Source organism: Delphinapterus leucas, chromosome 16 (assembly GCF_059928025.1).
Source record: "Delphinapterus leucas isolate spDelLeu-1000000601 "Yukka" chromosome 16, BTC_Dleu_Yukka2, whole genome shotgun sequence".
Lineage (NCBI taxonomy): Eukaryota > Metazoa > Chordata > Mammalia > Artiodactyla > Monodontidae > Delphinapterus > Delphinapterus leucas.
In genome coordinates, this window is record NC_143144.1 from 15,739,850 (window position 1) to 15,755,639 (window position 15,790).

General features: G+C 48.0%; 1 protein-coding gene across 2 annotated transcripts in view; it reads right to left on the minus strand.

Moving 5' to 3' along the window:
- Nucleotides 1-15,505, minus strand: part of CCDC6 (coiled-coil domain containing 6) — a 108,636-nt gene extending 93,131 nt beyond the window's left edge. Inside the window, exon 1 of one of the 2 annotated variants that reach the window (XM_022560654.3) lies at nt 14,933-15,501. In XM_022560654.3, the coding sequence (XP_022416362.1) occupies nt 14,933-15,241 (309 nt within the window). In that variant the 5' untranslated portion in view covers nt 15,242-15,501. Of the gene's footprint in view, nt 1-14,932 lie in introns of both variants that reach the window. The other variant, XM_089897514.1, reaches the window with a different exon arrangement.
- Between the last annotated feature and the right edge of the window lie 285 nt (nt 15,506-15,790).

The window sequence follows — 15,790 nt, forward strand, 5'->3', positions numbered from 1 at the left end:
ACACTTGATCATCTCTAAGCGCTAGAGGCAGGCCGCAGGAAGAGAAAACTTTTGGAAACATCTTTACGGTGGAAGCAGATAGGGTAGGGGGTCCCTGGAGAAAGAGAACCAGGCATGGCTTTCTTGACATAAGGGAAGCCATTTTGGGCCTAAGCCATCCTGTGATCAAAGCCTAGCCACAGTGCTTGCCCTTGAACAGGTCTCAGTAATTAACGATCTTAAAGGAAGTGAGGGAATGCAGAAACAAAGAAAAAGCAGCCCGGAAACAAAAGCTGAGCAATAAAACAGAGTCCTAGTTCCTCCTCGAGGGACATATAATCTGATACCTATCTTTGAGTTCCGCAGGGACAAAGGTCCCCACCCAGGTGGGGGACGGAATGATACTGACCTTTTCTGACCCTCGTGACTTCAATAAACTAAAGCTTGGACTCTGTCAAACTCTGCCCCAATTCTATGCTGAAGTCTGCTCAAGCCACTTCACGAATATGCATGTGACCTTAGCTAACCCTATCCTGAACCCCAATTTTGCTGCTGGGGAGACACTGCTTTGGGGAAAGATCTCCGGTGTCCTCCTTACCTGCCACAAGTAATAAATCTTTCCTTCTCCCCCTCTTTGGCTTGGTTGTATCTTTTGACCTGAAACCCACCAAGAGGCAAACCCAGTTTTCAGGTAACAAAGGTAAAGAAGAAGGATCCTTGAGAGGAAACTGAGTCTAAGGATTCACTACCCAAGAATATAGAGCAACTGCCCAGATGACAGGACAAGGACTTAAGATTATGAATGTAAAAGACAAACAAACTTTGCTCTACTCTGCACTCCTACAAGGAATTTCACGGAACCTCACAGCTGCAAGTGGTCACAGAAATACAACACAGTGGCGAAGAATGGAGGCTGCAGAGCCGGCCTGCCAATCCAATGACTCTGGCAAGGTAACCTCTCTGTACTTCAGCTCTCTCGATCTGTAAATCTGCACCAACTGTGCCCTGTGGTTTTGTTTCAAGGGCTCAATGAAACAATGCATGCTGGCTTCATCAGCCATTACCTGAAACATAGCTCCGGGGTTTCAAACCTGACTGCCAGGAAGATGCAAAATGAACCAGCCTGTGAAGCTGACAGGCAGAGATGATGCCCAAGGCAAACGAGAGCATCCGTGCCTTTCCTGCCCTAAGACCTCTCTTTCCAAGGGGCTTTCCAAACTCTGAAGCCAAACCACTCACCTGTGGGCCAAAAGCAGCCTGCCAGTTTGCAATCCCTGAACTCTCAACAAGCCTTCTCAGTGAACCGAGGAGAAAACCGAGGCCCCAAAAGTATTTGTTATCTGTGCCTGGCCCTACAGTGAGAGGCCGAAAGGCCCTGTTCTCCCTGTGCCACTGCAGGCTCAGAAGGAAAGGAGAAATGAAAGAAGAGGGCTGGTAACATGTGGCCAAATAAAGGGAGACACCTGAGACAGACAGTCAAAGACAGCTTGCAGGGAGGAAGAAATAAGGAAGCTGGTGAAGGAAGGACAGAAAAAGTGAAAGCGAACTGAGAGCAGCCTGAGGAAAAAGAGGAGGTGATGCCCCGAGAAGACCCCAGAGAGCCACACTAGGGACTTCCCTGGCGGTCCAGTGGTTAAGACTCCGTGCTTCCACTGCAGGGGGCATGGGTTCCATCCCTGGTTGGGGAGCTGAGATCCTGCAAGCCACTCGGTGTAGCCAAAAAAAAAAAAAAAAAGGAGCCACACTAAAGGAGAGGACAGTGTGGGCTAGCTTCACAGAGGAGGAGAGGAGGCAAAGGAAGGGCAAGGAAATCCACCATCACCCCATAAAGACAGAAAAGGAAGACACGGAATGTGTCCTGAGGGCATCAGTTATCCCCCAAACCTGAGAGCTAAGATGGCATGAGCCCTTTTTAGAGAAGGCACAGTGGCTTAGGGGTCAGGTAAGATGCCATATGATCACAGAGGGAGGCAGGAGCAGAACTGAGTTGTTTGTTTGTTTCTTTTTTAAGTCTTAATGGGTTTTAGGATTGCCAGATAAAATACATGATGCCCAGTTAAATTCGCATTTCAAATAAACAGCAAATAATTTTTTAGCGCACGTGTGTTCCATGCCACAGTGGGGACATACAGACACTAAAAAACTATTCACTGTTTACCTGAAATTTAAGTACAGCTCCTCAACCTGTGTTTGTTTTTGCTGAATCTGGCACCCCTATCTGGTTTCTGAGTCTCTCTCCATTCCACCAAGTTCTCTCCAAGAACCCAGGGGTGGAAAAACAGAAAGGAGTTAATGCATAAAAGGAAAGAAGGGATGATTCACACAGACGGCCTCACGGAGCATGCTAATCTAAAACATGTCAAAGCCTAAGAACAAAAAATGTGAGTGGTGGAACCCACGGGAATTCGAGAACAAGAGAAAGAATGTACTCATGAAAATCAGCACAGCCTACTGGCTTCCGCGTGTGGGCTGGCAGGTGGATTCCAGGTGCCTTTTCACATCATCTATCAGGTACCAAGGACCCAGAGCTGCAAGGTACGGGGTCAAGGAAGAACCAAACAAATCAGGGGTTCAAGTGATCAGTGCTGTTCTCTCCCTCATCTCAAAGGCTTCGATGGGCAGGCACTCCAAGTAGCCCGGGAGCGAGGCAGGGAGAAACCAGAAGACCCTGCCAGCCTTGGCTAGAGCAGACAGATGACAGCGAAGGCGGGAAGGGCATCCCTGGGTCCCAGACGGCCTACTGCAACTCGTTTACTGACAATGCCATCTGAGTCCCTGAATTACACCGACTGCCCGTCTGTCTGTCTGTCTGTCCTCCTTGCCCCCTCTCATCACACCAAAAGCCTTCATAGCAGGACAGTAAAACCCCAACGGTGCCCTGGTGAAAAGCACGCTCCTTCAACCTTCACGAAGTCCCCAGGCTACCATTTCTACTGCTAGAGAGAGAGCCAGAGGCAACAGAAAGAAAACCAGTCCCTTGAGGAGTCCCCAGCGAGCAAACTGCCGGCCTCCACAGACCCACTCTGGGCTCACAGGCCGGGCGTGGGCACGTGGGCACTGCAAGCCTGCGAAGCTGGGCAGTTTCAGAGAGTCCTGTTTTTGCTTTCCGTTCTTCAGACCAGCCGCTAAGCAGGAGAGGCATTCGTGTCTCAGCCGTCAAAGTCCGCCCTCTAGAACCCACACCCCCATGAAACAGGGTCAAAGGTCACACGACACAGAAGCAGGACGACTGCCTGCTGCGCACAGCGCTAGAGGCAGAAAACCGGGCAAAGGCACACGCTGGGTCTCTTTTCATGAAATAACGGAAGGAGCCCGACAACTGGCCTATAAGAAAACATGGATCTTTTAGGAAACGCGTTTGCCTCCTGCTGTCCTGTTACTTTTACACGGCCACACAGGCTGGTTTCCTCCTGACTCACCAAACCCTAGGAAATCGGCCGAGTTCCCAGGCATCCCCAAGTGCCAGAAAAACACAGGCCCTGAGAAGCCAGGCTGCAGAGCTCCCCAGCCTGAGGTCTCCGCAGAGCTTGGTTCTTGCTGCCTCAAACCGTCGCCTCTCAGCTTGCCAGACGCTGCTTTGCACCATCATGTTATATACAGGATTAACAAGAACAGTTTTGATCTTGAAACACATTCTGGAGAACAAGAGAAAGTGTGTATGGGGGGGGGGGGTGTTACTAATCATCTTTAATATCATTTTCTACAAGAATAATAATTCACAAATTACCAAAACACTCTGATGTGCACTGTTTCATCTGATCCTCCTAACGACAGTGGGTGGAAGCAAGACAGGTACTAACCCTAAAGACTCTGGTTTAACCAGGTTAAGTCCACCAAGGCTCAAAGGCTCTGAGGGCTGCATAACATAACTAGCAAGGTAGCTAGAACCTCAACTAACTGGGAGACACATTCTGCAGGGCCTGTGTCCCCTCCCAGTGTCCAGTGATCAACACTAGGGAAGGGGGTGGGGCTACCCAGGGGGCAGAGCTAAATTGAAAACAATTCCACAGATACTCTCACACAGTGGGACACTGCATAGCAGTGGCAAAGAACCACCGCTACAGGTAGTGTAGGAACCAGGATAAGAAATCAAAGAATCTACACACATACAAAATACATTCTGTATAAAGTCACTTGTCATATGAAGTTCAGAAAGAAGCAAAATTAACCTACAGTGATAGAAGTCAGAACAAGGTTACTTTTGGAGGGGTGATGAGTGGAACAGAGCACAAGGGAACTTCGGGGGGGTGCTGATACCAGCATGCATTTTGATCGGGGTAATGATTTACACTGGTGAATTCATTTGTAAATTCACTGAGCACTTTTCCATAAATTGGTACATTCAAAGCTTGGGTACTTTACTGTATGTTTAACTCCATTAGCGTTTAATAAGAAGTAAACCCGGGCACCCCCCAAAATAAATTCCACCAACGTTACTGAGCAGCTGCCGTGCTAAGGCTATGGAAAAATGCAAATGATGCTTCAAATGGCAGGGTTTTATGCGCCCACCAGGGTACCATCAGACTGCCCAGTTCAAATCCTGGGACACAGAGACAGCAAAACTTTGCTATGAGAATGAAGGGAGTCCCTGAAAGTAAGGTGTTCAGATATGCACCGGGTACAGAGTGAGGCCATAATCCGTAGCTATTACTATCATGGAATAAGACAGATCATCTTATAGATGACAAATGACAAAGTACCTGTCTCCCAGCAGTTTAGAAGGGAAACACCAATGTCTGCAGTAAGCAGCCAGAGCAGATTATAAAAAGGCAGAAACGCTCCCACTGTCCCCCCTCCCTGCCCGCTTCTGCCATTAGCCCCTGGATGGGACCCAGGAAAAGAGCCCACGCCGGCCCTGCTCTGCTCCCCAGTTTCCTTTCTTTCCCCACATTCATGGAATGCTTCCTCCTGCCACCGCCCCTGCCCACACCTACATGAACTTCAATTTCTCCTTCAGGTTTTAGCTTCAGCATCACCTCCTGAGAGAGAGACAGCCCTCCTTGACTGTGGTTCCCACTCCCGGCCTCAGTCAGGGGCCCTCCCCCAGCTCCCCGAGTGCAGTCTCCTCCCAGCTGCGATCCGTGGCACAGCGCCTGGCATACAGCAGGTGATCAATACAGTGCCTGAAAAACAATCCACTCAGTATTACTGTGCTAGTCAGACTATGTTTAAGTAGAGGTTATAACAGAAGTACAACGGGACTTGTTCCAACCTGGGATTGGGTGGGGGGAGAGGAGGTGGGGAGAGGCGCCCAGATGGCTGAGCTATCAGCAGAGGTGGCACCTACTGGGGTACATCAGACAGGGTCAGGGATGGAACAGACCAAGGCCCAATACTGGAGGGTAAGACAGCCAGAAAGGTGCTGACCTACCCACTGAAGGCACCCTCTTTATCATTGTTTCTTTTCCAAAGCAGAGAGTTTGCTACCCTGGATACACTCCCTGAGGCCTGGGTTGGCATCCTGGGAATTTGCTGTGCTAATGGGGCAGCCCTCACTACTCTAAACGAAGGGATACAACAGTGTGGGAACAACTAAGAGGAAAACGCCCCCAACAGGACAAAAATAAAACTGTTCATAAATTAATTTATGGGTAGCCTTGTGCTTAAACTCTGAGGCCAGACTGGGAGTTCAAATTCCAGCCCCCGCTGATAGCCTTGGGTCTTCAGGCAAGTTACATGACCTCTCTGGGCCTACATTTGCAAATCTGCAGGCTACCCATCAGTGGTGCAGATTAAATGAGAGGATATATGCCAGCCCTCCAGACAGCACCTTTGCCATAGTAAAAGCACTGGGTAAACATTAGCTGTCGTCACAGCAGCACAAAATGACTTGCAAGTAGAGCAATGCTTGGAAGGAAGAATCTCAAGCTTTTTTTTCTTTTTCAGACTTCCTTAAATTATGGTTTATTCGAAATGCCATCAAGGAAATTAAACATGAGACATTTCATTTAAAAAAAAAAAAAAAAGGGCAACCATCATCTACAAGGTTTCTTTCCTTTCCCAGTCCTTTCTCTTTCCCAGAGGACAAGTTTTCACTGTGGGTTAGTCCCTCCCCAGGTTCTCCACATCTGGGTGCTCACTCTAAAGGCAAATTCAGAGCGATGGTGCAGAGCCCAGAGCTGGGGTGCCACATGTTTGCTGAATGACAGAAAAGAACCAGATGTGGGATGGCCAACAGGCAATAAAAATCGAAGTCGGAGCAAGATATCAACAGCACTTTAATTAAAATGCTTTGGGTCCTAATTCACAACTTCAACACCAAGACAAGAAAAAGCAGCTAGCTGCTTCTGTAGATCAGACTAAATTTTTCCCATAAAAAATACACAAATTTTAGGGCTTCCCTGGTGGCGCACTGGTTGAGAGTCCGCCTGCCGATGCAGGGGACACGGGTTCGTGCTCCCGTCTGGGAAGAACCCACGTGCCGCGGAGCGGCTGGGCCCGTGAGCCATGGCCGCTGAGCCTGCGCGTCCGGAGCCTGTGCTCCGCAACGGGAGAGGCCACAACAGTGAGAGGCCCGCGTACCGCAAAAAAAAAAAAAAAAAAAAAAAAGGTTAAAAGGGTAACTTTTATGTCGTGTATATATTACCACCAAAAAAAAAAAAAAAGTCACTGGCCCTCTTCTCTGGGTACTTAGGGTATTTCTCAATAATAAGCTACACGCACTGAAGGTTTAAAATGATGTGAAATACTTAGTATATTTTTCAAAGGACATGGCACCTTACCAGGTAGTGATTTGGACCTAAAGAAGTCCAAACCTCTGCTTTATGGCACATATACTCAAAATTGTATTCTCTGATTAACAAAGACGTTAAAATCATCTAGCCCATTTTTTTCCTCAAATTTTTGTGTTTCTATAATCAGGAGCTACTAAACGAAGCAGAGACACAATGTTGTGACTCTTAGCAAATGTCTGTTTAGATAAATTAAGGCCTGCCTAGTGAAGAACAACAACAAAAACAAAAAACAAACAAAAAACCCCAAACAAAAACAAAAATCTCAATAGAATAAAACATTATTTGAGTTGGTATATTGGGATAATTGAAAAAAAAACCCACTGCTTACATGCAAATAATTTCATGAGTTGAGAAGCTCTTCCTATAATTAAACACCAAATAATTTTTCTCTCAAGACTATTTTAGCCCTTCTAATTCAGTCTCAAAAACCTTGACGGCACAAGACTGTTCACTAAGGAAAGAAACACGTGAAGGGTTTAATGCAGGTACTAGATTTCTAAGAACTCTCCTTAGCTCACCCATACTCCATGTTTTCATTCTTTTACTTTCCTCTTTCCTCCTATGGAAAACTTTTTTGAATTATGAGCTACGTCTGTCTAGCTGAATATGCCAACTCTGCTCCTTAGCAGCGAATGGCCTCATTTGATCCCAAGTGCCCTGAGACGCCCTGAAGGGTATTAACTAGCTCACTGGTGACACAAACCTGGCACCCACAGAGGCTGGTTTGATTTGGAACAGATGCGTGGAAGATTATCCCATCAATCAACACCGCTTTTTTAAAAACTGGAGTTTGAAATTGTCCATAAACTAGTATCTCTAATTAACTTTAAGGTAAACACAGTTTCCCATTAAAGACTTAAGAAATTTGGTCCATCCAACAATTTCCATGTAAGGAAAGTGGGTGGGCCCCAGAGTGTAACAGGAATAGATGAAAAAAACCACCTACATAATTTTGATCTACAGGCAGATGTAAATTATGAAATTAAAAACATCAATGCCATTTCTTTTCAGTCATCAGCACATAAAAAGAAAATTAAAAACAAACAAAAAGCCTTTCGGTGCCACCTGGACAGACAAATTGAGCAACAGTTCTCCCCATCTCTGCCTTACAAAATAAAAATAAACTCCAAGCTAATCGAACTGTGAGTGAATATGACACATTGTTTTCCTCAGATGTATTCACCGCATTAGATGAACTTCATTTTGGAAGGTGGAAGGTAAGCCAGCCCTCCCTGGAACCCTGGCACCAGTCTGCCTGAACTACCTTTCTTGTTTCCACTTGTATGTTGGTTATTTCTGCATTTCACAACTCTCTGGGCTGCAAAGTGCTGGAGAGGGAAGGACCATTCCCTCTGCTCTGAATTCCCTACGGCACCCAGCTGGGGCCAAGCGGAATGCAAGTCAAGTGCAATCCTGCTGGAGAAGGCCTTACATTCCTTCTGGGTATTTCAGAGTATTTGGCACACAGTAGGCAGTTCCCAAGTACTTGTAGGTTGAATCCTATTTCAGGCTGTATTTATCACACGCCATTCCGTGCCATACTGAAGAAGTGAAAATTTCCCAGCATTAAACGAGTGAGTATTAAAATGAACTTTAATCACCAAACTGCACCCCATGCATCGAATCTAGGGACTAATAATAAGTAAGGAGGTGAGTTCATTCTAAATAACCATCAAACTATTAACCCTTTGTTTAATATTAATACTCTCCCTAAAAGAGAAGGCCTACACAGTGTGACATCTGCAATTTACTGGTAGGAGTAAATAGGGATAAAATCCACAGCTGTGGGCTTGAGAAGCATCAAAGATAAGAAAATCTGACAGCCTTGGAGAAGTAAAATAGTAAGAGTCTGCAAGTTAACCCCACTCCAAGATCCTGACGGTTAGAAATATCTTCCAGAACATTCGTTCCCCTGTCAAGAAAATTTCAACCACCACCAAGAAAGCACACCCTGAACCTGTGAACATTTACTTCGCTAGCTTTGATGATCAATCAATCTAAAAGCAACTGCACGGTGACTGAAAACAAAATACAACACCTATCCACTGAGGGAACAAGGAAGGTGACTGTTACTCCTTGCTCAACCTGGCTGTATGAGTCTAAAAGCTCATATTAGCATTTCTAGGTTTAAATGCTGCAAGGCATAAGTTGAGAAAAAAGAAGAAAAAAAGAAAAATGAATGCAAGTACACACTGGGTGTGACACTCTATCAACCCCCCAAACTCCACTCTGCAAGCCACGTGTGGAAATCCACAGAATTCAGCAAGTCTCCCCATCCTGTTTGCAGCAACTTCCTCAGTTTGGAGATTCAGGTGCCTGGTAATTGCCCTGATGCCTCCCCACCCTTGACGGCCATGCTTGTTTCCCAGAAGCCGCTGTGGGGCATTTCAACATTAAATACGGTTATAAGAAACACCTGGAGTGACCTGCCACCATCACCAAAACTGAGGTGGCAAATCTGAACACTTCCAACAAAGCCCTTGGAAAGGTGAACCCAAAGACACTTTGTCCCCTTTTAGAGGTGAAATGTATCATGAACACCTAGGTATATGCTACAAAGTAGCCTACAACATCATCCACAGTTAGAAAGCAAAGGCTTGGGACACACACTGATTTGTAGTGTTCCACCAAAGTATACAATATATCCACTCATCCGTCCAACGATGGTGAAGATGGCGTTTGCTGTTGCTCCGGACACAGGTAGCAGAGCAGCTCTATGAGCACAAGGTCAGGAGACAGTCTTGGTGCCCTTGCCCAGTAAAAAACAAAACAAAACAAAAACACCTCATCACCCAATGCCTCTGCGGTCAACCCAACATCCCGTTGAGTGTCTACTGCATGCCAAGCACTGAGGAACGGAAGTGAACAAGGCAAATTCTGCCCCTGAAAGAATGAACACATCTCCCATCTCCCAAAGGGGAGACCTATGTGATGGGGGCCTGGAGAAGGGGCGGTCTCATGAATGGGCACGTAACCCAGCGTGTGGCTGGTAAACAGGCAGCGCTAGCGCACGCTGGGGTCGGGGAGGAAGTATAGTCTACTTGCATTTACTAGGTGAAGGGGTAGGAAAGGACATTTAAGGGCAGGAGGTACATCTTAGAGAAGCCAGAGAAATCTACTGAAATTCCAGGAACCAGCAGTTCAGCAGAGTGGGAGCTTTGAGAATGTGAGGGGTGTGTCTGTGAAGCAAGCAGGGGCTGGAGCACACAGTGCCTGGTAAACCACAGGAAGTTTACCTGGATCCAGAGGGCAATGGAAGCCACTGGAAATCTGTGAGCCAGCAACGGCCAACTTGGATTTCTGCTTCAGACCAGTGTCTCTGGTCTTGAACAAGAGTCACCACAAACTAGATACTGGTGATTCTCTGAACTATTCCCCATCCTCAGCAAAATAAATAAAAGCACTAGAAAAGACTGTCACAACTGTCCTCTACGGTTTTGTGGGGATTTTTTTTTTTAATCAAATACAAAGAGATTATATGAAACATATAGAAGAAATCTAAGAATAGCCTCTTTAAGAAGACTGGATTTGTGTATGATTAGACCTAACTGTGAGGTCATACTTTTCTCAGAGTTGTGTCTAAAGTTGGGTGTTACCATAAGAATCTAAGAAAAAAAGTTTTAAAGCAGGAAAAAAAAAAAATGACACACACTACACCTTTTTATAAGGGCAATGTTGATCTGATAGCTTCATAGAGTCTGCCAAAACACAGTCTTAAAAAATGGAAAATAATGTATTAGGCTTCCAGAACAAATAATCCAAAATCCACAATATTAACTATACGGTGGCTTTTACTGGTTAATGAAATCATTACACTGTTGATGTTTAAAATAGCCAGGTTTTCTAATCATGCCGTACTAACATGTTTTTCTACTATAACTTCAAAATGCCTTTGTATTTCCCTAAACTTCTATAATGAAAGACTAATTTTATAGATAGAAAAAGACAACTAAATTCTAGTGATTTAACATAGGCATTTATTTTCTAACCAAACACATGGCGAAGGCCTGAAGTGGTATAGAAAACACACCTTAGAGAACTAGAGAACTAGCCACGCCAAGTATGAGACCCTGCTTATACCCTGAGAAACTAGTCCAGAACTTACAAGCCATTCAATTACTGCCCACAATTGCATTTCCTCATCTTCTCAGAGACCGCGACCCCTGGACACATCTCACTACACTGAGTCAGATAGTCTCCGATTACACTTTAACTCACAGGACAAGCCAGATAGACTTAGCCTAACATCTAAAAGCTACTCAACAGCGTGACTGAGCATTTGTTGTTTATTTTCTCCACTCCAAAGGAGAAATTATGATCGATAATAAGCAGTCTGGTTCCACTGCTGATTTACTGGGAGAAATCAGATAATCACTCAAAACATTCCATTCCACCTCTAAGCCAAAGAAAACACACCGGGGGCAAGTGGTAACACCAGACACTTGTAGACATGGATGAAGGGCCTCGTACAGTTGGTTCTTCCCCACAGATGATGTTTACCTCTATCATACAAAGGCGGAGAACCCAGACCCATGAAACCAGTCCTTTACTAAATGGGTAGCTGGACCAGAGTAAACGCCTACATACCAAAAGAGACAGAAAAGACCACTGGTTAAGAACTTCTACTGGCCTTTGGACTTGGCTTAAAAAAAGAGGGCACAATAATGAGATATTACTACACACCTAGTAGAATGGGCAAAATCCAAAACAGACAACATCAAATGCTAGCAAGGACGTGGAGCAACAGGAGCTCTCATTCATTGCTGGTGGGAACGCAAAATGCTACAGCCACTTCAAAAAGACTGGCAGTTTCTCAACAAAATAAACACACTCTCACCATACCATCCAGTAATTGTGCTCCTTAGTATTTACCCAAATGAGCTGAAACCTCTGTCCACCCAAAAACTTGTACACAGATGTTTACTGCAGCTTTATTAATAATTGCCAAAACTTGGAAGCAACCAAGTCCTTCAGTAGGTAAATGGATAAGTAAGCTGTGGTACAGCCAAACAATGGAATATTATTCAACACTAAAAAGAAATGAGCTATCAAGCCATGAAAAAACATGGAGGAAACTTAAATGCGTATTACTAAGTGAAAGAAGTCAATGTGAAAAGGCTACAGACTGTATGATTCCAACTATATGACTTTCTGGAAAAGACAAAACTATGGAGACAGTAAAAAGATCAGTGGTGGCCAGGAGTTAGGGACAGATGAAAAATCAGAGCACAGGGGATTTTTAGGGCACTGGATCTGCTCTATATACTATTATGGTGCTACATGTCATTTTACACTTGCCCAGACCCATAGAATGTACAACACCAAGAGTGAACCCTAATGTAAACTACAGACTTGGGGTGATTAAGATGTTTCAATGTTGGGTCATTGATTGTAACAAATGTACCACTCAGATGGGGGATGTTGATAATGGAGGATGGGAGGAAGGGCAGGGAATATTGGGGAAATCTCTGCACCTTCTGCTTAAATTTTCTGCAAACCTAAAACTACTCTAAAAAAGTTTTAATAAAAGCACACTGCTCTCTTCCCAGGGTGTAGCTGATTAGCAAGGTAACTTCCTGAATACGTTCAAGGAAAATGAAAGACATCCATAATCGCCTTTTGTGTTCAAAACATGAAAGTTAATATCACAATTAGAGGAACTAGTGAGAGCCATGAAGGCAAGTACTAATAGGATTCTGGTACCATCTTCCCTTCAAATAAACTCGATAGTGAAAAATCTAGCAAAGCCTTCACTTAATTGAATATCTACACCTTGTCAAACACTTCCTGGGCAGCTACCAGCAAGGGCTATATTTCAGTTAGAGTTGTCAGGGGCTGTGCAGCTTAACCTTGACATAGACTATGACAGTGCTGTTCAATGGAATCCTTACATCCACAGACCCAGTTCATGTGTTCGCACACATTTCTTCTCGCAAATTACACACCCTAGAGGTCAAACCCACCAAACACAATCTTCGTCCTAGGTCAGTTAACTCTAACAAAACTCTCAAAAGCTGAAAGGAATCTCTCCTCTGCATTTGCCTTAGTAACACCTGCCAAGTACTAGGGAACTCAGGAAACCACAAGCACTTTATTTGTTTCCCTGATTATATTAATCAGAGATTAAAGAAGCATGGAGAAATTTCTGGTACGTATAGGCTGTCATCTAAAACAATTTTAAAATTTGACTCAGTGAGGCCACAGACAGAACATTTCACAAGGCGTATTTGGTGAAATGTCAGTTTTAGTTGAGGGAAGTGCCAAGGAAGCCACCACCTCGCACGCTCTTCTCGCCAAGTATTCAGAGGCCTCTGATCTTATACACCAGGAACGAATGTGTTTGTCCATGCAAAGCCAACGTGTGGTGTACAATTTACAGACCTACTTTTTAATATGGCCAGGTGTCAAACAGATAACCCTTTCCTAGTCTCTCCACCGCCCCCCATCCTCCCTCCCAAACAAAAACAGCCTGAATTGCTCACAGTACACAAGAAGCCAGAGATTCTGTTTCGTGTAAGTGTTGCTGCTTTTGGTGGTTCACATTCTCCAAGAGACCAACGAACCCTCTCATTTACTAACTCCAACCTTAACTAAATTGCTTCCACCAGCTTCCCCCTCTTCTCAAACCCCCACTCACCGTAGACATCTCTCTCAGCCAAAAAAGCTACTCAAGAGGCTTGGAAGTGGCTGCCTCTGCAAATTCCTCCCCCTTCCTACCAAAAGGGCACTTCAAGAACTTTACAGTCTGCAGACACATGAATATGGCTCCAATGCCATTCACCAGGGCTGGATTTGAGCATGCGGAGTGTCTTTCAACAATCAATTTCTATTTAGGCTGCCCATCACACTGAAACTGGGGTGAAAACTTGCTTTCTAAGCAAATTCAGAATGCCATCCAGTTCCCAAGTGTGAGCTAGCACTGGGGGGGAGCGTACACACACTCCCTCCTCCACTGAAGACTTTTTCCTGGCACAGGGGCATCCTAAACTCGCCCCATTTCCTTTCCAGGGTCGTGATCTTTGATCTGTCCCCAAGTTCATGCCTTTTTCTCCATCTGAAGGTTCAGCTACTCTGCAGCAGCAATAGCAATTTATCCCCTTGGTTTCTTGACACTTTCCTCTCTCCTCCTGGCTGTGAATCTGTTTTGATCTCAACAGGGTTGTCTGTATGGGGATCCTGCAAGTTAATGATGTGGCTAGCTGGCAGGGATGGTAGGTGAGAGCACACAATGTACTTTTTCCAGTTATGTTTCGCCTCACCATAGCTAATAGTGGCCTTTCTAAAGGCCTGCTACACTAAAAGGGAGACCTACACCCCTAAACTTCCCCTCTTCGGGAGCGCCTCTGGAGGCCAGGTGGAAACAGAAAAGACAGCCCGTTCTCCCGTCAAGTATCTGGACTCCGAGGCAAAATATCCCTAGACACTCCACCACCAATGAAGCAAACACACGTACATCTTGCTCAGCAAGGGAGTCAGTCGATCCCCTTCACCCAGGTTTCGGCCGGTTCAGGCTTCGTAGCCTTCACTCTGTCCAGGCTGGTATAAGATGCTGCATTCTCCCGGCTGTACACCGCCGCCGCCACCCCCCACCCAAGGAAAGGGCTTCCAACGGAGGTGGGAGCATCAGCTCCGGTACCCGCCCTTCCCTCTCGATCCTGGCCAGAAAAACTCCACTTCCCGGATTCCCGGCCACTCTCTCCCGCCCCCTCCCCGGGCGATCCAGCTATAGCGCCGTCCTGATGCCAGCGAAGTGCCCAGCCCAGCTGCGCACCCCCCGAACCCCAACGCAGGCCCCCGGAACAGGCCCCGGCTTCCTCCCTCTCCCTCTGCCTAGGGCTCCCGGGCTCTGCACGCACCCCTCAAGCAAACTAGGACTGAAAAAAGTCCCACCCCGCCTCCCCAGCCACGCCGCTGGCCTCCAGCTCCGCCCGGGAGGGGCCTCCTCCCCAGAGGCGACAAGGAAACGCGGGTGGTGGTTCCAGCAGCCTCCTCCCGCACCCCGCGAGGGGCCTGGACCCCGGGGAGGGCAGACCCGCGCGGCCCCGAAGGGACACCTCCCTCTCCCCCACCCTCTGGGGCCGGCGGGTCTTGGCAGGGAGCGTGCTCTCTGCGGGTCCTCGGGAGCCTCGGGGAGCCCGGGGGCCGCCCGGGTCTGGGCGCAGCGTCTCCCGGGGGCGGGCGGAGGTCGGCGCTGCGGAGCGCCCCTGGGGGACACTCACGATGGTCACGCTGGCTTTGCGCAGGTCGCGGTTCTCCTCCTGCAGCGCCTTGCACTTGAGTTTGTAGGTCTCCAGCTCGATCTTGAGCACCTTATTCTCCTGCTGCAGCGAGGCCAGGCGGTTGGTGAGCTCCTCCAGGCGGAACGGCGAGATGACAATGCCCCCCGACTTCCCACCTCCGCCGCCTCCCCCGCCGCCACCGCCGCCGCCGGCGCCCGAAGTCGACGAGCAAGACGACTGCATGGCGGCCGAGCTGCCGCTGCTGCCCCCCGCCCCGTCCGTGTCGCTCTCGCTGGCGCTGTCCGCCATGGCCGCGGCGGGCTGGGGAGACGAGGAGGAGGAGGAGCAGGGAGGCGGCGGCGGCGAAGGCTGGGCTGCGAATGAGTGGGCGCCGGGCGAGCACAGGGGAGCGCCGAGCTGGGAGCCTGGCAGCAGGGCGCAGACTCGGAGTGGCTGCGAGAGAAAGAGAGGGAGCTTCCCGCTGCCAAGGGACCTCCTCTGCCAGCGAACAGAGACCCCGCCCGGGCTCGGGCAGTATTGCACTGGGGCTCGCTCCAGCCGGGCCTGGCGCGCTCGCTAGGCCGCCCTGCAAAGCCGGCCGAAAGCTCCGAGACCCGCCCCCCGCCGCCGCCGCCGCCGCCGCCGCCGCCGCCGCCGCCGCCGCAGCCGCCCTCCTCCTGGCGTGCGCCGGCCGGCTGGGGAAGCGCGGGCCCGGCCGGGGCGGGAAGGCCAGGCCAGCCTACGCGCCAGCCGCTCGCCCGCCACAAGTGTTCCGAGGGTGGGCCTCCCAGCCCCCTGGCCTAAGCCCGAGGCCGCCCATTCTCTTCCGGGCTCAGGCCAGCTCCTGGGAGAAGGAAA